General features: G+C 48.0%; 1 protein-coding gene across 1 annotated transcript in view; it reads right to left on the bottom strand.

Annotated features, from left to right (window-relative positions):
- Window positions 1-419: 419 nt before the first annotated feature.
- The window catches only part of MTMR12 (myotubularin related protein 12), a 66,184-nt gene continuing 46,783 nt past the window's right edge, over window positions 420-19,820 (bottom strand). The window contains exons 9-16 of the mRNA XM_004017068.6: window positions 17,273-17,379; window positions 16,220-16,344; window positions 14,194-14,272; window positions 12,598-12,668; window positions 10,061-10,233; window positions 7,522-7,689; window positions 6,474-6,635; window positions 420-3,314 (exon numbers count right to left, since the gene is read on the bottom strand). Of these exons, the coding sequence (XP_004017117.3) occupies window positions 2,745-3,314; window positions 6,474-6,635; window positions 7,522-7,689; window positions 10,061-10,233; window positions 12,598-12,668; window positions 14,194-14,272; window positions 16,220-16,344; window positions 17,273-17,379 (1,455 nt within the window). The 3' untranslated portion in view covers window positions 420-2,744. The remainder of the gene's footprint in view (window positions 3,315-6,473; window positions 6,636-7,521; window positions 7,690-10,060; window positions 10,234-12,597; window positions 12,669-14,193; window positions 14,273-16,219; window positions 16,345-17,272; window positions 17,380-19,820) is intronic.

Genomic DNA, 19,820 nt, shown 5'->3' with positions numbered 1-19,820 from the left:
AAAACTCTCTCCCTTTACTTACCCTATAGGCATGGATGCATGCCGTCACCTCAGTTGTGTCCAACTCTGTATGACCCTATGGACCGTAGTCCACCAGGCTTCTCTGTCCATGGGGATTTTCCAGGCAAGAACACTGGAGTGGGTGGCCATGCCCTCCTCCAGGGGATGGATCTTCCAACCTGAAACTCTTGTCTCCTGCACTGGCTGGCAGATTCTTTACCACTAGCGCCACCTCCTTACCCTATAGGGTCCTACCTTATTTTATTTTTGTCATAGTATTTTATCACCTCCTGAAATTTTAAATCTCTATTTGGCTACTGGTTTTCCATCCACCCACTAACCAATCAACCACCTCCCCCCACGACACACACAATAACTAAGTGAAAATAATTATTCCATGTTATACCAACCACACCAAATACAGTATTGTAAATTGTGCTTTAATTTCTGCAATCAGATACGATGCAGTGAAATACAAGTATAAACTTTCATTGTACATCCAGAAAATAAAAAGAACATTTATACAGATTTAGCCCAACAGCTTATTCCCTTAAAAAAAAAAAGTTTCTAATGTAATTAAAGCTAATTTATCTTCAGTGTAAAAACTTGGAGGTATAAACAAACTCAAGATATTATATACAGGAAATTAATATACATTTCCAAACGTGCACAGTGCAGCATTTTAGACAAAGTAAATGATCCCATTTTAGCTTTTACTGTTAACCATAATCCATATCTCAATCTTGAATAAAAATGTCACAATATATAAATCCACTGAGAATTCTGTACACAAATACAAGTTTATAGAAATCTCATTTCAGATATAAATACATAAACTGTCATGACCTTACATGTTAAAACAGCTTATTTTTCTATTGTAATTTTATTTTTTAAAAAATCATAGAAAAATATTTCAATGCACATTCAACTGCTATGAGAGGGGTCATGACCTTGTGCCTTTGAACCACTTTATGGACTGTAAAGCATCACACCGGGCATTTTTGGAATGAAAATTACTAAAATCTTAAGACTGAAGAGGCTACTGTATAAATATTCCCATTATAATATGATCACAAAACTAGTTAACTCCATAGTGTATCTGGGAGGCAGTGGGGCAGAGAAAGGAGGTTAGTGCTAATTTAAGAAGGCCCACAGACCATAGCCAATGAATTAGGGTCATTTTAAAGTCCCCACTGCAAGCCTACACTGACCTTACTAGTGAGACTCTTAAGGCAACCAAGACTGGGCATGTGTTTGGCCCCAGACGCATAAACCCTATCCTCCCCTCAATCTCCATCATCTTAACAGACCAACAAGGCTTGAGCATCAACTCAGCGTGGGGAGGACTGCAAAGCAATTTCTTGTGGTGTACAAAAGACGATTCAGTGCAAACCGAGAAATTCCTCTTTGTCAACAGTTTCAACTTTTCTTATTGCCCTTCAGCAACTGAAAGCTTTTCTAAATAGGTAATGTTCAAATTGGAATCCATACTGGAGAGCAAACAGATATAAAAGGCAAACTTCTGATAGGGAACATTCTGACGTGAGATCGATCATTTTTCCCACTTCCTTTTGTGGAACTGAACAGGTTTCCACGGAGAAAAAAAACAGGTCCTCACTAAATGTGCTTTTCCGGCACTTAAAAACTATAGATCATTTAAACAGCAGATCCAGGAAGGTTACCAGGCATAGTCAAGTTTCTTCTATGGCTTTTAAAATCGCTGAGGTACTATGTGGTCACCATCACTTCTGAGACTTATGCTTGACCGCTTCCCTATGATAGCTGCGTTCGACAGTGATCTTCTTCACTGGTCTGTAAGGTAGCAAAACTGGGGAAAACGCCTGAGGACGGCAGCCACAGATGCTCTGAAGCCTTGGCATGCTTTTGGAAAAAGGCGAAGCAATCTCTTTCAAACACTGCGTGCCTCTGGGACAATGGAGGCTCCTTTGGGCAAACCTAAGAGATTCCCCCAGTTTGACCCACAGGCTTAGCAGCAAGATCCCAGGACGAGGTACACCAAGGCAGGGATTGCGAAGGGACAGTGGAAAGCAGTGCACAGCCGGTGGTGGGGTGGGGACCTGGAGCTGTCGGCCGCGAGCCAGACCCTGCCCCCACATGAAGTGACACAGTCTGAGGATGGTCGGAAACATCAGGATGGTGACACGCATGGCAAGAGGACAGAGGAAAACTGCTACGGTTTGGAAATGAAGGCTGCACATCTTAACACCGCTATCTGAATCTGTTAATCCAACACACACACACACATCATATAAAGCTGAACACACACACACACACACACACACACACACACACACACACACACACATCATGTAAAGCTGAACTCCGGGATGGGCTAGAGAGATGCTACTCCTGACGACTGGATAAAGCACGTTGGCACAGGAAAGATGTGAGGACCGTACGGCATCCAAGCACAGCTTACCAAAGCCCTTTCTAAGTAGTAAAGTGGCTACCGTGGGGTCTAAGTGATGCTAACACAGAGGACACTGGCCACAGCTGTATTACGGGTCATGTACTAATTCCTTTCAATAATACTCGAGATACGGGTTTCAACTGCATAGTCTTTCAGAACTGGGGGGCAGAAATGAGAACCAGCTCTTTTCCAGAAGACCTAGGCTTCCCCTGGCAGTCGGCTTTAGCGTGACACACCGACGTGGAGAGCCGACGTGTCCAACCTCCTGTCCCAGCCTGCGAGGGTCCTCTCTCACCGCCATCGAGCAGGCCAGTCACACGTCCCCTAGGTCCACAAACTCATCTTCTCGCTTGGCCAAGTCGTCTTCATCTCCCAGGGCTTTCCACCCGCTGGTGGGCAGGACAGGCTTAGAGGAATGGCGCTGCAGCAGCGCGAAAGGGAACAAGGAGGACAGGCGGCCCGAGGTCCTCGGCGGCGAGGCAGCCTCTGCCTGGAGGGCCTCCTGGCTGTGGTGTCTCACCTCAACTTTCTCCTGTAGGCGCTGGACCTCCTCCATCATCTCCAAGAGTTTGCTCATGGTGGCCACTCCACCGCCACCCAGGATCTGGGCCTCCGGAATCCAGCGCAAGTAGCGCTGGGCCCAGACTTTGATTTCCGGGCCCTCGAGGCGAGGCAGCAGCAGCCCCTGGTAGCTGGGGGGCCTGCTGTGCCAGCCGTCATAGAACTCTCGGAAGCCGTCCTGCAGCTCCTCCGAGGAGTTGATCAGTTTGCTGATTCTCTTGCCCAGCAGGTTTTTAATTAAGTGATCCGTTTCTTCCCTGAAAAATCCTCTTTTGGGAGATGATTTCGATTGGGTGAGGGGCAGAGAAAGTTGTCTTTGATGCTTTGAGAGAGAACACAAATAAAAAAAGTCTCTGGTTAGCCCAAGAGCACAGTGACGGTTGTTTCCATCCAAAAAAAAACAAACAAAAAGCATAATCCTACTTTAAGAAGAGTCATGAGAACTGCCCTGTGAACGCAAATTCATTACAATGCCGTCACTCACAGAGAGAAAGCGGCAGCGGGTGGGTGAGGGATACCTGTTTATTCCACGATGAGCATATCAGATGCACGCTGGGTTGCTAAACAAATGGGCGAGACCAGGCGCAGGGTATTAAGGACTCATGAAGAACAAGCTGAAGTTAAGACAGGCGGATGAGGACCTCTCTGGTAGTGCAGGGGTTAGGAGCTCGCCTGCCAATGCAGGGGACATGGGTTCGATCCCTGGTCCAGAAGGATTCTACATGCCAAGAGGCAAGTAAGACTGTGCACCAGGCTCTACAGCGCCCAGGCTCTAGAGCTCTGCGACTGGAGAGGCCATCGCAATAAGCCAGAGTGGAGCCACAAAGACCCAGCGCAGCCGGTAAATGAGTGAAGAAGAAGAGAGTCAGGGGAGTCTGGAGATGAGGCCTATTCATTTGTGAAGGGAGCAGAATGTTTCTTCTCTGAAAAACTTAGGGGGCTCGCTTCCACAATATTCTGAACACCTGTGAGGAAAGTGCCAATGCCCTGAAGAGCCTGTCGCTCCAACGAAATAACTTACAGGCTTAACTTGTGGGACGTCAGACATCCAGGGGGAGGTCAAGCCTAAGTCAGAAAGGTTCTTTTGGACAAAGAGACAGATGGGAGCAAAAGGAACTTGAGGACTGTCTAAATGGGCCGGGTGTTCTTGTCGACGAGCTGCACAGGGTGGAAGATGTTGAGAGCATCTATACGCTTGTCCTCCTCAGGAATTCGACCTGAAGCCAAAGCTAGGTGCTGTATTTTGGGATACACTGGGAGAGGGTTGTGAGGATGGTCAGACGGTTGCAACAGATCCTTGGTGCCTGAAGATAAAGGTAAAAATCTGCGGAGGAGCTGTTTCTCCCCATCTCTTTTACTCCTGAGGTGTCATGTGAAATAAGAGGAGGCAGAAGTTTTATTTTGGGGCTACGCTCCTAACTCTGTAAAGTGTTCCTACCAGTGCTTCGTATTTATTACGGAGTGGAGAACAAACAATAAAAGTATACCATAGAAAGCAAAACCACTCACAACACCCCGAGGCAGAGACGGCCAGGATTCCCGACTTTCCATCTGGGGGCAGGAGAGGAAAGCAAAGCCACTCACAACACCCCGAGGCAGAGACGGCCAGGATTCCCGACTTTCCATCTGGGGGCAGGTGAGCTGGGGGCTGGCCTCTTCTGCCCAGTGACCCAGGTGAGTCAGGGATAAGGGAAGCAGGCGGGACCTTCACTGCCTGCCGGGCTCCACGCTCAGTGCTGAACATGCAACCACTCACCCGGTCCTCAGAGTCACCATTACTGCCCCCGTTACACACCAGAAAACTAAGGCACAGTGGTTAAGTCAACCGCAAAGGCCCCAGCTACCAAGTGCCAGGTGTGGTTTCACACAGACTGGCTCCGGACGGAGCCTGAACTCTTAACAGAGCCCTCCCTGTCTTGGAAGCCCTTCTCTCAAGCCCAGAGTGAATGGAGCATTCTGGACAGGCCAGGTGGGGGCAGCACTGTGTCCCTGTAGCCTGGTCAAGGCCTGGGGCTGAGGCTGGGACCCCACACCTGAGCGGACCCCACAGTCTTGAGGGATAATTCCCAGGGAGCCCATTGGGTATTCCCAGGGCAGCTGTGGTTGGCCATGGCTCTTTGGTTTCTACAGAACATCTCCAAGGCTGCCTGTCCCCCCAAGAAGAGGCCCGAGGCCTGACACCAGGACTCCTTACCCAACGGCCTCAAAGGTTCTTGTCGGCCCACCGCTGGCCCTGCATGAGCTAATACAACCTCAGATGCCCTGACCTGCGGCTCAAGCCTCTCCCACGGGCCAGCTCCTGCAACCTGAGCCCTTAGGTTCTCCACTCCCACCTATGAGAAGGGACCCTCAGAAAAACATGGCCTGGGCAGAGAAATGGACTTACAGGTAGAGCTTTCATTTCCTCCCTCAGACCTCTGAGTGCCCTCGCCCCTCTGGCGGGGGCAGCTGGGCCATCGTGGCCCGGCGGGAAGTGTGTGTGCAGCCACCAGGGGGCACAGCACACCGACAAAACTGACCTCTGGCTTGGCTATGCTGGAGCACAGGGCGGTTCTGGCCCAGCAGACAGGACAGAGGTTGAACCAAGAGCACTAACACCCAGCCTGGGCCTGCGGACCCTTGAAGGGGTGAAGGGGCAGCCAGCAGAGGCATCTTCTGTGAGTGTTGGCACTGACTCATGGGTCCCCAAGCCCCTTTAGAATGGAGAACTGGTCAGGCCCCCAGGAGCCCCGCAGGACTTCTGAACCAGAAAGATGGTGGTGGAGAAGGCAGTGACATGCTGACTTGCGAGTGACCACCACTGAGCACCCTGCTCTTCTCTTTGTGGGGGGCTCCCAAGTCAGGAGGCAGAACAAGAAATGCCATGTACATCATACATCATCTAGGGAATGTCAGAGTTTCAATAACTAGTAAAATCAGGAATAAATATCTAAAGGGAAACCCAAATAATTTGATGTTTGTCATTTAAGCCCAGGTCCGCAAATAACAGCCCACGGGCCCAATCTGGCCCGTGCCAGCCTCTGTAAATACTGGAACACAGCCAGGCCCGTCTGCTCACGTGGTGCCCATGGCTGTCTTCCAGGTCCAACAGAATGGAGCGGGGAGGTGGTTGTGCCAGAGCTCTGTGGGCCCTGACAGAACATGCCAGTCACAAGCACCATTTTTAGCATGAAAAGAGGCCTTGCTAGCGAATACCTAAACTGGTACAGATGACACAAAACCCACCCTGTGATCAGCGTTCCCTCTGCTCTGTCAGTCACACTGGGGCAGGGCTGACACCCTCGATTCCCCGTGGCATCCCCAGTGACACTCAGGACAAACGTGCATCTGCCAAAGGCAAGGATGCTCAGGGGCCCTGACAACCTGCCCATCACAGTCTCAACTCTGTGAGAATGTGCCCAGAATCCACAGATTAAACGTAATCCTTCCAGACAAGGAGATCTCTGCACAGACGAGGGGGTTAGACATGCACAAATCTTACTTTGAAATGCGTTCCTTTCCGCTGGACTTTCTCCAGTTTTGGCTTCTCCACGTAAAGAGGGTTTGTGAACAACGTCTGGGCTTTGGGTTCAAACTGCACGGACCAATCCCACACGGTGAGAAGATTCAAAGGCTTGCTTTGTGAGTCCTGGCTCTCCCTGCCCTGCCAAAACAAGCATAGGTCACAGTGTTTCAGGGAGGGCTGAGCAAAGCAGACAGTGCGGAGAGACAGGCTCCAGGACGGCGCACCCGGCCTCTGTGGTGCCGCACGTGAAGGCTGTGGCCATCGGTGGTCGCTCCCCGATGGCTTTCGGTGGGGAGGAGGCAGGACACGTTACTTCCAGCGGAACTTGTGCCAGCCACTGTACTGCACACGCTCACCACACCCCTCATGAGGTCGCTCCTATTTTTCCAATTTACCTTTGGGGAAATGGAGGCTGGGAAAACGAAGTGAACCACCTGAGGCCATGAGGCTGGTGAGCAGCAAGGCTGCGTGACTGGAGGCCCGGGCTCTGTTTCCCACTCCCTGTGGGATGTGGTAAGATCCACCGGGAGGGCAGCTCCAGCACACTCCAGGCCCCCAGAGGGCTAGTCGGAGCCTTGATAGTGCCGAGTTGAAGCCCCGGGAGCAGGGCCTCAAGAGAGACTATAAAGATGTTTAAGGCAGAGAACGAAAGCCAAGCTCCCCTCCTCCGCCTCTACTCTCTTCTGAGTCACTCTTGGCATCCGTCAAGTGGAAGAGACGGCATCTGAGCTGTTCATAAAGACCACTTTTAACGTGCTGAATCCCCAGCTCTCACACTGGCTCCCAGCCCCGATATTTACCCTGTGACCCACAGTGACAGCCTCACTGTCTCAGTGACTCACTCTCAGAGATAATAATAATTCGGACTTGAGGATTACATATCAATACCCAGAGAGCACTCAGGACAGGGCCCTCTGTGTAATCACTGTTATAAAGAAAATATTATTTTCATCATCGCTCCTCTTACGTCTTACTTGTTAGACACGGCTTCTTCAATACACAGGCTCCTAAGAGCGACTCTTACCACGTTTGTATCTTTTTGATGAGGCGAATTGAAGAAGAAGGTGCTAAAAATAGGTATGTACAGGCTGTCAGACAAAACGGTCAGGTACGTCTCTGTGAACTCGAACGCTGGAGGATGCTGATGCACCAGCTGCCACACGCAGTCCAAGAAGAGCAGGAACACGGGAGCCTACGTGGAGACAAGACGCGTGTGATGGCGGTGTGCCGACGGTCCGAAGCCAGTGGTCCCGGGTACAGTGCAGCCACCTGGACAGCTGCCTCTCTGGGCACTGCATGCTCTGGGAAGCACATTCCAGGTGACTGCCATTCCCAACTGCATCCCATCCGCAGAGACAAACATGCTTGACTGAAAAACCACACACCCGTGGATTAACCTCAGGACTCGGCAGTAGCTCCCTATGGGAAAGACATTCCCAAGATGGAGAATCTCCTTGCCCATCGACACTGGCAGAAGAGCAGTTGCAACTGAGCCTGAGGACAGGAAACGCTAACTCTGAACCTCAAGTGAAGCACTATTCCGCACCAAAGAATGCCACTCTCCTCACTAGTAGCACTGTGTTACCAAAAACAAAACAAAACAAAACAAAAAAAAAACACAAACTGCTCGGTTTCTTCAAATTTTGTGATTACTCTTTTCTCTGCCCTGACAACAGAGCTTCCCTGTTGGCTCAGACGATAAAGAATCCACCTGCAATGTGGGAGACCTGGGTTTGATCTCTGGGTTGGGAAGATCTCCTGGAGAAGGGAAAGGCTACCCACTCGAGTATTCTGGCCTGGAGAATCCCCATGGACAGAGAGGAGCCTGGCGGACTATAGTCCATGGGGTCACAAAGACTGAGTGACCGCCTAGACAATGAGGGCCCAGAAGAGAAAGCGGATGGGAGAGAAAGCAGAAGCGGCAAAAATGAGTTTCTAACGTTTTTCACAAATGCATTTTTTTTCATCGATGGCCTCTTTTATTAGCTTCAGAGGCAAGCTCTTTCTTAGTAGAGTTTCTGAGGGCACCCTGTCGTTCCCCAGTGCTCCTTCTCAGTCACCAGTGACCCCATCAGGTGGACAGGCAGACTGCGTCACGGTCTCTCCATTTCTGAGCCAGGCTGAGGTCTCACACACAGCTCCTGAGAGGCAGGAGCTGGCAGTCCAGCTCTTGACTCAGTCCAGTCAATTGTGACGCATCAATTACATCACAAACTGGACCACCCAGTTTTCCGTCAAAACTCTACGGTGTTGATGTTGAGATGTGAAGAAAGGTCTACGTGGCAACTTTATCTCACACCTCATTTTACGTTCAGTGGGAGTTGAAAATATTTGAATCTCATAGCATAGTCAGGGAAATGGGCTCAGAAAGTACAGGTGATTCCTCCCAGCCCTGGGTGAGCGGGTGGATCTGCTCTGGGGCTTCTTCCCCTTTAGACATGGTGCCCGTCAGTCCCCCTGCTCTCAAGATACACAGACTACACAAGACGTGCAAAAATACCCTCTTCCCAACGCAGTACCAGCTCTGTTATTTGAGTGCCATCAACCTTTCGAATTAGTGTCTCAGGAAGGCAAGTCCCTTCTAAGACGAAAGATGGTGATGCATATTCATCATCAGCCTGACGGGACACGGATGAGTGCAGACCAGTCCTCAGAGAAATCTGCAGGCCCAGCAAGAGTGGCCTGGTCTCCCAGGACACACCAAGCCTTTATGGGCAGAAGCCTCAGCTCTGTTTCCAGAGCCGCTGTGTCAAGCTGCCCAGCACCGCAGACAGACATGCCTATTATCTGGAGGAAGAAAAACCACCAGCCGCCCTGCTAGCATCTGTTAGCTCTGCAGGTGATTTAATTACAGTTTACATGTTTTCATTTTTCCTTCCATGGTTGCTAATAATGCAGCCAACGCAGTTGGCACAGCTATAACCAACACAAGTACATCCCAGTTTGGGGGTGGGGGGACACTCATTTTCACTAATTGAACTGTCTCGCTGTCTCTCCAGTGGTTGAATTCAGAAGCCCAGGCCTGCAGCTATCATGGCGAAGGCCCAGGTAATGGATAGCATTCACATAACCCTGGGCTTTATTTTGAAAGGGTTCACTGCGAGGGAAATTTACTTTATGTTATTATGTATTTTCTCATTATTATGTGTTATTATGTATTTTGTATGTATTATTATGTATTTTCTTGTTATTGTGTGTTATTATGCATATACAGGGAAACTTGTACCCTATTTACTTTTTGCAAAGACTAACTTACCAGAAATTGTGGGAGTCCCACTGAGTTCATTTTTATTTAAGTTTTACAAGTCAACATCACTTCCACCATGAACTATAATATACCCTTGGGACATACAATTTAGAAGAGAAGTTTCTGAACACACTTCTTAATAAATATCCCTTTTCCCTAGGAAGGGTTTCCAGTGTTTAAATCATTCACACTCACCGACCAGTGACCTGTCCTCGCCTTCCTGACAAGCTCCTAAGGTGTGCGCTGTGCAGGTATTAAAGGAGAGACAGGGCTCCGTGTGTCCGAGGCTGCCCAGGTCTGTGCCGAGGACACTCACCTCCTCCTTGTCGCTCTGACGGAGGTGGTTGCAGCGGTCCAGGAAGCAGTGGCCACCCATGATCCATTCCTTTTGGACAAGGCTCTGGAAACCGAAAATCGTTCGACAGTGGGGATCCATCATCACTTGCGCCAGAGAAGAAACGAGGCAGCAGAGGTCGGAGGCGTTGTCCTCTGTGGTGGTGAGGGCGGGCGGGGGTTGCCGGGCAACAGTGCAGAGAGGAAAGAGGGGACCAAGTGTTAAAAGAGCTGCGGAGGGCGCAGGCAAAAGCAGGGCCCCCACACCAACGTCTACCCCAACAGTCAAGTTCTAATTCCCAAAAATGGCTGGGCCATTGGTGGCAAAAGGTAACATGTTCAGCTTGAGAGACAAACTTCTAGCCTGGCTGGCACTGGCTCCAAGGGACACTGGCACTAACGATGGACTCCTTACTGGTGAATAGATGCAACTCGGCAAACCCAGAGTCAGCACGGGGGCGTCAGATGCACCACACAATGAGGGCACAGTATGGCGGCTTGCTGGGCTCCACAGACCAAGTTTAAAACCCTCCCAGCTGGGGCATCAGGATCACCATCCCTGAGCTCATTGTTTCACGGCTCAGCTGCTTCTCAGCCACCTTTCCTCCACTGCCTCTGCTTCGGAGAAAGGGTAACACTCTCGGACTGCACCAAACTGCTCTGATTGTCAGCTCCAGGGCTCTTGCCTTTCCGTCTGAGCACAGAGGGGCCTGCCTAGCCTAGAGGTGAAACTCTCCCTGGTAAGTATAAGCCATGTGTCCACCCCTCAGGCGACGGTACAAAACTCACATGATGAAAACTCCACTCACATCCTTGTTCACCATCCACTACTCTTGGCAAATAACAACATACGTCTACATCTGGACATCTGTCTTAAGAATTTCCCAGTCCTGAAAGTCAAGGTCTACATCCTCGTAGTTTCTACTTTACAAAAAGAAGTGCCACTCAAGTTGCTATTTTAAAACGTCCACGAGGACAATGGTTCTGGTATTCACAGGGTTAGAATGAATCCTAAGTAGGGAGGTGTTTGCACTGTTAACCTCTCCTGTGACCGCGGGGCCAGGAAGCATTCCAGGGCCAGGCTTACCGTGCTCCTGTATCTCCTCAGGGAAAAAGTCTAAACTATGGGAACACCAGGGTTCAGAAGAAACAGATTTTTATATTCATCTTTCTTTTGAAACAAGTTTTGGTTTTCAAGAGAATCTTCCTTCTTGTGTATGAAGTATGTTATCAGTACACCTACAAGCCCCAGGAAGAGTGGCTAGCAAGTGAGATTTCAGAGAAGACACAGCTCCGCCGTCCGTTGGGGAGTGAGGCACAGCTCAGCCTCATCCGCTGACCATTCACACCTCACTTTGCGCACCTCTGGGGTTGGTGCAGTCTGGCCTGGGTACTTGTACTTCTCAGCACCCCCAGTCTTTATCTCTCCTTTTCACCAGTTACTCAGTACTCTGTTCGGCCGCTGTAAACCAGATCTTTTTCAATAACACTCTTATGCCAGCTCTCTCTCAAACTCAATAGGGTGTAAACTTTTAGAAGGCAGAAGCATAGAGCTCTGTATGTGGGAGATGCTCAGTCCACGTGTTCAAATTTAAGTCAGAGGATACAGAAGCCACAGGCTGACACATTTCCGGTCTGCTCACAGAAGCTAAGTCCCAGGAGTCAGACACTCTCCTAGAGAGTATCAGAAAAATGATACAAGCTTGAGGGTGTGGAAGCATGAGGCACTCTGCTTAAAGCATGGGGCCACAAGAAACTTCAAATATTCAATATGGCAGACAGTATTTTAGCTCAGATCTAACCAATCCCAGCAACAATCTTTGTTGAACGAGGCTTATACACACTGGGCCCACATGAACAGCAACTTCAGTCCACTGCGGAAAAGGAAATCATGGACCACACAGTTTCTGCAACAACTGCACAAAGTTGTCAGACACAAAGATGCAGAAATAACAAACTATCCATGGGTGTCTTCATACAAAAAAGGTCATCCAAACTTTAACCGAGTTAGTATAAAACAAAACCCCCAAATATCACAAAATGTGAGCTTTGGTAAAGATACCAAACAATTCCTTCTTGGGCTGCGGATACGTCTGCCAAGTTCCAAGTGAAGGAATGTATTTTTAAACTGTAACAATGAAATCCAAGGCAAGGATTCCAAGGTCAGGGTAAAAAGTATGAGAAGGATTTCTACACTAGCTCACTCCTTTTATAAGACAATCTTCCCTGGTGGCTCAGATGGTAAAGGATCTGTCTGCAACATGCGAGACCCGGGTTCGATCCCTGGGTTGGGAAGATCCCCTGTAGAAGGAAATGGCAACCCACTCCAGTACTGTTGCCTGGAAAATTCCATGGATGGAGGAGCCCGGTAGGCTACTATCCATGGGGTTGCAAAGAGTTGGACATGATTGACCGACTTCACTTTATAAGACAATTCCACTTACATAAATCTCTATATACAGAAACAGAACCCCAAGTAAATGAAAAAGGAAACCACCCTTTGTGCTTTAAATGTATTACCTAAAAGAAGAACGTTCATGTTTTGGGCTTCTAGACATTCTATGATCTCTACTGCTTTTTTCAGGCAGCGCCTATAAGGAGAGAGACAAGTAAAACAGATAATAGATCTTGAGCTTGGTATTATGAACAACAAGAAATTCAGAGGCAATCTAACTTGATCTTCAGTTTTCCATTTCACTTACTGTATCATACTAAAATTCTCCAGAAAAGAAACAAATTATTGTTTACACTATTCAGGTACTGCAAGACATTCATCTGCTTATAGTTTTTATATAGTTATTATAGTTTTCAGAAGGGAATTCCAGAGTCGGACGTAAAAATGCTCTTAGACGACTCCTCAACTGGGAATTCTTACTGCAGATTTATATCTGAGTGTGGCAGTGAGTCCTAGTAAGACCCTAAAATGTCTATATCTGGAGGCTGTGCTACAGGCCCATTTTGTTTAATTCAGGATCATTGGCTAAATGTATCTGCCTGTCTGGAAAGGCCCATGTGTCCCGAAATCCCTTTGTCTCTCTAGACACACTATGCCCTTTGAAACTGTGGCCACCATCAGCAGCTCCATCTGCTGGACTGATAACCCTGCCACGGGGGTGCCTCCCCCAGGCTCTTCACCTGGTTAGGGACACACACCTTCTCTACAAGCCCCACAGAAAGAAAGGGCCTCTTATTTTATAACATCTATGACAATACTTGCAATTATATATTCAAATTATGGGACATGCAGCAGGCTCTTCAAAACCTATTTGCTAAGAAGGGTTTGGAGGCCTGCGGCTCCTCTGTACAAACCAGGCAGGTCTGAGGGAGAATGCAGAGTGAGGGGAGGGGGGGGCCCACCCTTTCCTCAGAGGTGCCCTGGGGCTGGAGCCAATCTCTCACTGGCTCTCACCCAAGCGTCATATCTGTTCTGCGCCTCCCTCTGCCCTCGCCTCTGTTTAAGGGCAATGGAGAGAAGCTATTCAAAACAGGAAGTAGGACAGGGAAAAAAGTTTTGTTCTCTCAGAATCTCTACTTAATCCCCCAAATGAGAAAGACTAATTGGCACTCATTATAGGAAAAAACAATTTAATACGTAAGAGACATAAAAGATAGAGAATTCTTTTGAAAAGTATGCAATAAAAACTCAGCACCTGGGAATTCCCTGGCTGTCTAGTGGTTAGGACTCCACACTTACTGCAAGGATGCAGGTTCAATCCCTGATTGTCACCAAACCACCCCCTGCCCAAAATAAAAACAAAACCAGAAAACTCAGCATCTCCCCACCTTCCCAACCCCCTGCCTCCTCCCTGGAGGTGAGCAGAGCAGCTCAGTTAGAATGCTGGGGTCCTACACCCCCTTTTCCGCAGCCTTCCCATCCCTGGTCCGTAGTCTCAGGAGCAGATCTGTGTGGGCAGGTAGCATATTCATAAATTCTGATCAGACATGCACAGAAATAATAAATAACAAATGCAAAATCCAGCTGAGCCCTGAACGGAACATGTGACCTAACAGTATTTAACTGTGAAATAGAAAACAGTTAAATTATTTGTCAGTTTGCTTTACTACTTTGGTTTACAGAACTGTGAAATTTACAAGCAAAACAACACCTTGAAATACCTGATTATGTCCAGCCAGCTGCTACTTTCCAGCAGGGAAAACCATTTGATGTCTGTGTCCCAAAATTCAGTACTATTATCTGAAAAGAAAGGAAACAGAGCGAAGAAGTTGGGCACTGTTTGCGGACACGCCGCTGTGGAACCTGTGCTGCTCAGTGGCGTGGCCCTCCGCTAGGCTGAGAATCCAGCACCGGGCTCCAGTTAAGTAAAGCGCATTTCAAGCCTTCAGCTGAAGTGGTTTTTGAACTGTAAACCTCTGGAAGGGTGTGGTAGTCAAAAACAGACTTTTTTTTGCACAAGTAAAAAAGTGCCCTAAAATCTGTCCACCAAGTCACAGTCACCCCGTAACTTGACAAGGAGAAAAATATGCATTAGGCAGACACATCGACATTCAGCCTGCTGCTCTTAGAAGTGGAAGATGCAACAGACCATGTCCTATGCTGTGGAAACTTCCACTGGAGTCTTAAACAAACACATATTTATCCTGCACACTGGACACAACCTCCCAATCCAACTGGAGACAGAAGCACTGCATTTTACAGAAGTCTACTGCATGTGAAAGTTGCAAACTCAAATCAGTGAGAAGGCAGATACCCCTGCCAGTACTGGATGGTGACAAAAGAAGTGGGGAATCACAGCTCTGGATCGACCAGTGCAATTTCTTACTTCTCCTCCACATGCCTGCTTTTTGTCGGTGTGTTCCAGTAGAGGTGTACACTGGTTTCCCTTGGTGTCACAGTCATCTTTGTCTCCAATGCCTGGCATAGCTGGTGTGTATAATGGAACTGCAATACAGGTTGGCTGAATGACTAAGTAAATCCTAAGTCAGACCACTAGGCTAAAAACGAAAAGCTGAGAAACTGGCAATTAGCGTGACAAATATCAGAGGGGAAATACGCATTCAAGAGTAAAGAGAGAGGGGGACATATGTGCGTCAGTGGCTGAATCATGTTGATGTACGGCAGAAACTAACACGACACTGTAAAGCAATTATCCTTCAATTAAAAATAAATACACTTGAAAAAAAGAGCGAAGGGAAGGGACTTCCCTGGTGGTCCAGTGGCTAAGACTAATCTTTCCCAGTGAAGGGGGCCTGGGTTCGATCCCTAGTCCAGGAACTAGATCCCATATGTTGCAACTACAGAGTTTGCACACCTCAATTAAGAGTTGGCATGCCACAATGAAAGATTTCACATGCTACAAAGAACAGCGGAGATACTATGTGCTGCAACTGAGATCCAGTGCAGCTAGACACATAAATCAATGAATAAAATATCTTTAAAAAAAAAAAAAGAGTGAAGAGAATAGGGAATTCCCTGGCAGTACAGTGGTTAGGATTCAGTGCTTTCACTGCTGAGGGCCTGGGTTTAAGCCCTGGTTGGGGAACTAGATCCCACAAGCCACGTGGTGCCACCAGAAAAAAGGAGTGAAAAGAATCAACAGGTGACCGACCTTGATTAAATCTGATCCAAGGTCTGAGCCCTTCACACTGGGCAGCCTGGGCAGGGAAGGAGGAGTGGCAAGGATGGACATATTTAATTTTCTACTTTGTACATTTCTGATTAACTGGGATTTTTTACACTGGAGTTTTATATATATATATGCTCAATCAGAAAAATAAAATACTTCCACTCAGTGGAGGAGGAGTCCATTCAATAAGTGACTAAGAAAAACAAACAGATCATCGACCTTACAAAACAGCTGAGGAATACAGGTACTGCATAGTTCCACAGCTTCTAGAGGAAGAAGCCCAACGCTCACTGCTGGAGAAGGAAGAGAGGAGAAGGGTGGCTCTGTGTTTCTTGCTGAGAAGGGGCAATGGGACAAGAGCCCAGGGGAAAATGGTGGGAGGAAATGTGGCAAGGGCCACCAGCCCCATGGTAACCGGCCCCTCTGTTCTGTGACACCCACCCCTATAGCCATGTCCGACCACGAGGAACCCAGAGACAAGGCACCACCTTTCACCCGAGCCATGTAGCACGTCTTTTTCCAGGTAACAGCGAGTTTTGGCTCAGGGTTCTTCTCACCTATCAGAAACAGCTGTTTGAACTTAGAGTACGCCATCTGGATTTCCTGCAGGGACAGGAAGTTGCTTGAGAGGTCTTCAGTCTTGGCGGTTTCATAGGGGGGCCTGTGGACGGTCTTGTAAATCCTAGGCACCAGAAAGGAACGAGACATTAGAAGAGCAGGCCTGAGTCAGAAACAGTTTCTCCTGAGCACTTCCTAGGCGCCAGGATCTGTGTGCAGAGCTCCCACCGACTCCTCCCCAGTGAGGTAACTGCTGCCCAGCAGCGGCCACTCCTGGTCAGCCGGGGCCAGGAACTCAGAGACAAGGAGCAGGACCACCAAGTCTATAAACTGAAAGAGCCAGGATATGAACCAGGGCAATTTAACTCCTAAGTCCACTCCTTTTCTTGTTTTTAAATTCATCCAGTTTAGGGGTGAATAAAAACGTTTAACTTTTTTATTTTGAAAATTTTCAAACATGCCAGAACAGAATAGCACAGTGACATCTATACTTTGACCCAAATTTGACAACTGTCAATATTAAAGCCATTAGACTGCTGCTGCTGCTAAGTCACTTCAGTCGTGTCCGACTCTGTGCGACCCTATAGACAGCAGCCCACCAGGCTCCCCCGTCCCTGGGATTCTCCAGGCAAGAACGCTGCAGTGGGTTGCCATTTCCTTCTCCAATGCATGAAAGTGAAAAGTGAAAGTGAAGTCGCTCAGTTGTGTCTGACTCTTAGTGACCCCGTGGACTGCAGCCTAGTAGGCTCCTCCATCCACGGGATTTTCCAGGCAAGAGTACTGGGGTGCCACTGCCTTCTCCGAGCCATCAGACTACTTTCCCCTAAATGCTTCAGCCGTGTGTCTCTCAATACAATGCAGTTGATGCACTTTAGGACCATGTCATCCCGACTCTTTTCAAATTAAAAATGACCTCGCTGAGCTGTATTCCCGGCACTCGAGGGCTTTATCAGTAAGTAAACTGAAATGGACTTACTCCCGAGAACTGTTCCCAGCTTCCTGGAAAAGAACCAAGCCAACTAAACAATAACAAGATGCGCGACAGTGCTGACCTATCCGAGAAGTTCTTCTGGATCTGCAACACGCCATCATCCTGTTCTTTGGGCAGGGCCGACATTTTCAAGAGGGCACATCCATTGTGGCACGACCAACACCATATCTGCGGAAGAGAAGGAAGGTTTTCCAGACATGATGTAAACCACCTTACAGAGGATAGGTAAGCTTAGCCATGAACTTCATACAGGGAAATTATACCTTCAATACAAAAGACCTGAATATAGTCAACTCTGTTATGCCAAGGAATCAATGTGTTATACTCACAACAAAAAGGACTGATCTAGTCTTAACACCACCACCACCACCTCAGGTCTAAGTAGTCACATTCAGACTCACTGATAGTCTAACATACACCTTATAACTTGGCTTTAGTGCTGGGAACCTGGAGGATAATAAAATCATCATCATCATTACTGTTATTGTCATTATTATTATAATAGAGACTATTATTACTATAATCATAGAGGTTATCACTGGGGTAAAGCTATTTCAGGATTTTACATGAGTTAAGTCATTTGATTCTCACAACCACACTCAGACAGGTTATGAGTACTAGCCCCAATAACAACAAGAAATAGGGCTGGAGAGACTGAGAAACTTCCCCAGGTTGCACACAGTACAGCAATGACTCTGAAGGCCCTACTCTACTGGGATGGTCAAACGCGGGCAGCTCCCGTCATTACAGAAACTTCAAACTAGAAAACACGGACAGCTGGTTATTCAACATAACACTGCTAAGAGACTTGCACACGTAAGACACTGAATTTGGTTGTGAGAGGCTGGAAAGAAGGCTATGATGCTTTGTCTACAAAGAGCTTTATACTCCAAAAAGAGAAATAAGTTTGCAAATCTAATAGGAAGCAGAATGTGGTAAACCACAGGAGAAGGGAATTTCAATGAACAACAAAGGGTGGCAACAGAGGAAGAAATCAAGTGACTGCGTGTAAGTGACAGTCGACCGTTTTCAGCATTTTGCTAGAGACAGGGCGAGTTTCATTTGTTTGTTCTGTTGTACCGGCCCAGAAGGAGATTAGACGTGATTTGGGGGCAAAGTAATGTAATCTGCCAGTAGAACCTGAAATGGAGAAGGAAGGCTGGTTGGAGCAGCCTGTGTAAAGGTCTGGTTAAGGGTTTGACAGTGGCTAAAGCCCAGCCCTGCTCTGCTGACCAAGCTTTTGGGCCCGAGGTCAAAGGTCAACCAAGAGGATTTCAGCTGTCTAGAGAGGGCATCCTCTTGTGAGTCATCTGCAATGTAAGTATCAACTGTACACGGGAATACCAGCAGCAGCCTGGGCTGGAGATGAGCATGCAATCCAGCCGATACTCCGCACTACCCTCAGAAAGGGGAACTGGTTTGGGGTAAATTAGTACTGGGTGTGTTGGGTGTCTAGTGCCCACAGGACATCTGTGTGGAGAGACTGAGGGGGCGCCAAGGTGAGAGGAAGGCCGGGCTGCCGCTGCAGACACGGGAGCCGGCTGCCGGCTATGGAGGGGGAGCTGTTGAGGGACACAGAACTGCCTCGTGAGCTGCCAAAGCGAGTGCAGACCCTGTAAGACTCCTGGCGAGGCGGAAGGACTCCGACACAGACACAGCAGAGGCCCCTCGCTGCCCTCTTACTCCCCTCTCCAGTGTCACACTCCGCCCTAGCCCAGGCACTCCTGCCCGCTGGGGGGAGCGGCTCACTCTGAGAAAGGGGGACCCTCTCAAGCCATGACTGGTGACAGGTTCTAGGAAGTCAGGTGTTCTCATCCTCTTTATGCTCAACTGTAACCATCTCCTCTCAGCTCAGGCACAGCGGGGCCTTACATTCTCTATTTGAATCAGTAAATAGAAAGCAAGCAACATTCCTGGTCAGAGAGAAGACTTCTCACAGGAATTCAGCATAAGACACATGAGTTCCCCTATTATTATCTGTACAATTTCTGTCTGGGAAAGGGCCACAGGTTCCTCGTATGAAGGACTTGACAACAGACAAGAATTAGTTGGATGATCCTGTTTATCTTAAAAAGTGAATAAATCCCCCCATTATTTGCTAAGTCTCCTTTGGTTTTGGTCTTCTTAACTGAAGTACAGCTGATGTACCATATTAAGTTACAGATGCACAATAGAGAGAGACAATTTTTAAAGGTTATACTCCATTTAAGGTTACTATAAAATTTTGGCTATATTCCCCATGGTGTACAATATATTTAATACTAATATCTTTTATGCTCTGTGTGATGGAGTAGAAACCAAGCATGAAAGTGTCTGTCAAAGGGAAAAGCACCCATGAGACTGACTGAAGAGCTGAGGCAGGTGCCGTCTTCACGGAACTGAAAGAGTGAACAACAGAAAAACCAGGGGCGTTCTGACTTTGATATCTGGCAGACATGCATTTTTAGAAAAAAAGAAGAAAGCCCAACAACTTTAAGGAAAACATCTGCTCCTCGTTCCTTGGGAGAAAAGCTAAGACAAACCTAGACAGCATATTAAAAAGCAGAGCCATCACTGCCGACAAAGGTCTGGATAGTCAAAGCCATGGTTTTTCCAGTAGTCATGCATGG

The sequence above is a fragment of the Ovis aries genome, chromosome 16, assembly GCF_016772045.2.
Source record: "Ovis aries strain OAR_USU_Benz2616 breed Rambouillet chromosome 16, ARS-UI_Ramb_v3.0, whole genome shotgun sequence".
In the NCBI taxonomy this organism is placed as follows: Eukaryota; Metazoa; Chordata; class Mammalia; order Artiodactyla; family Bovidae; genus Ovis; species Ovis aries.
The sequence above is the reverse complement of the archived record's forward strand: the minus strand, read 5'-3'. Positions and strand labels throughout refer to the sequence as shown.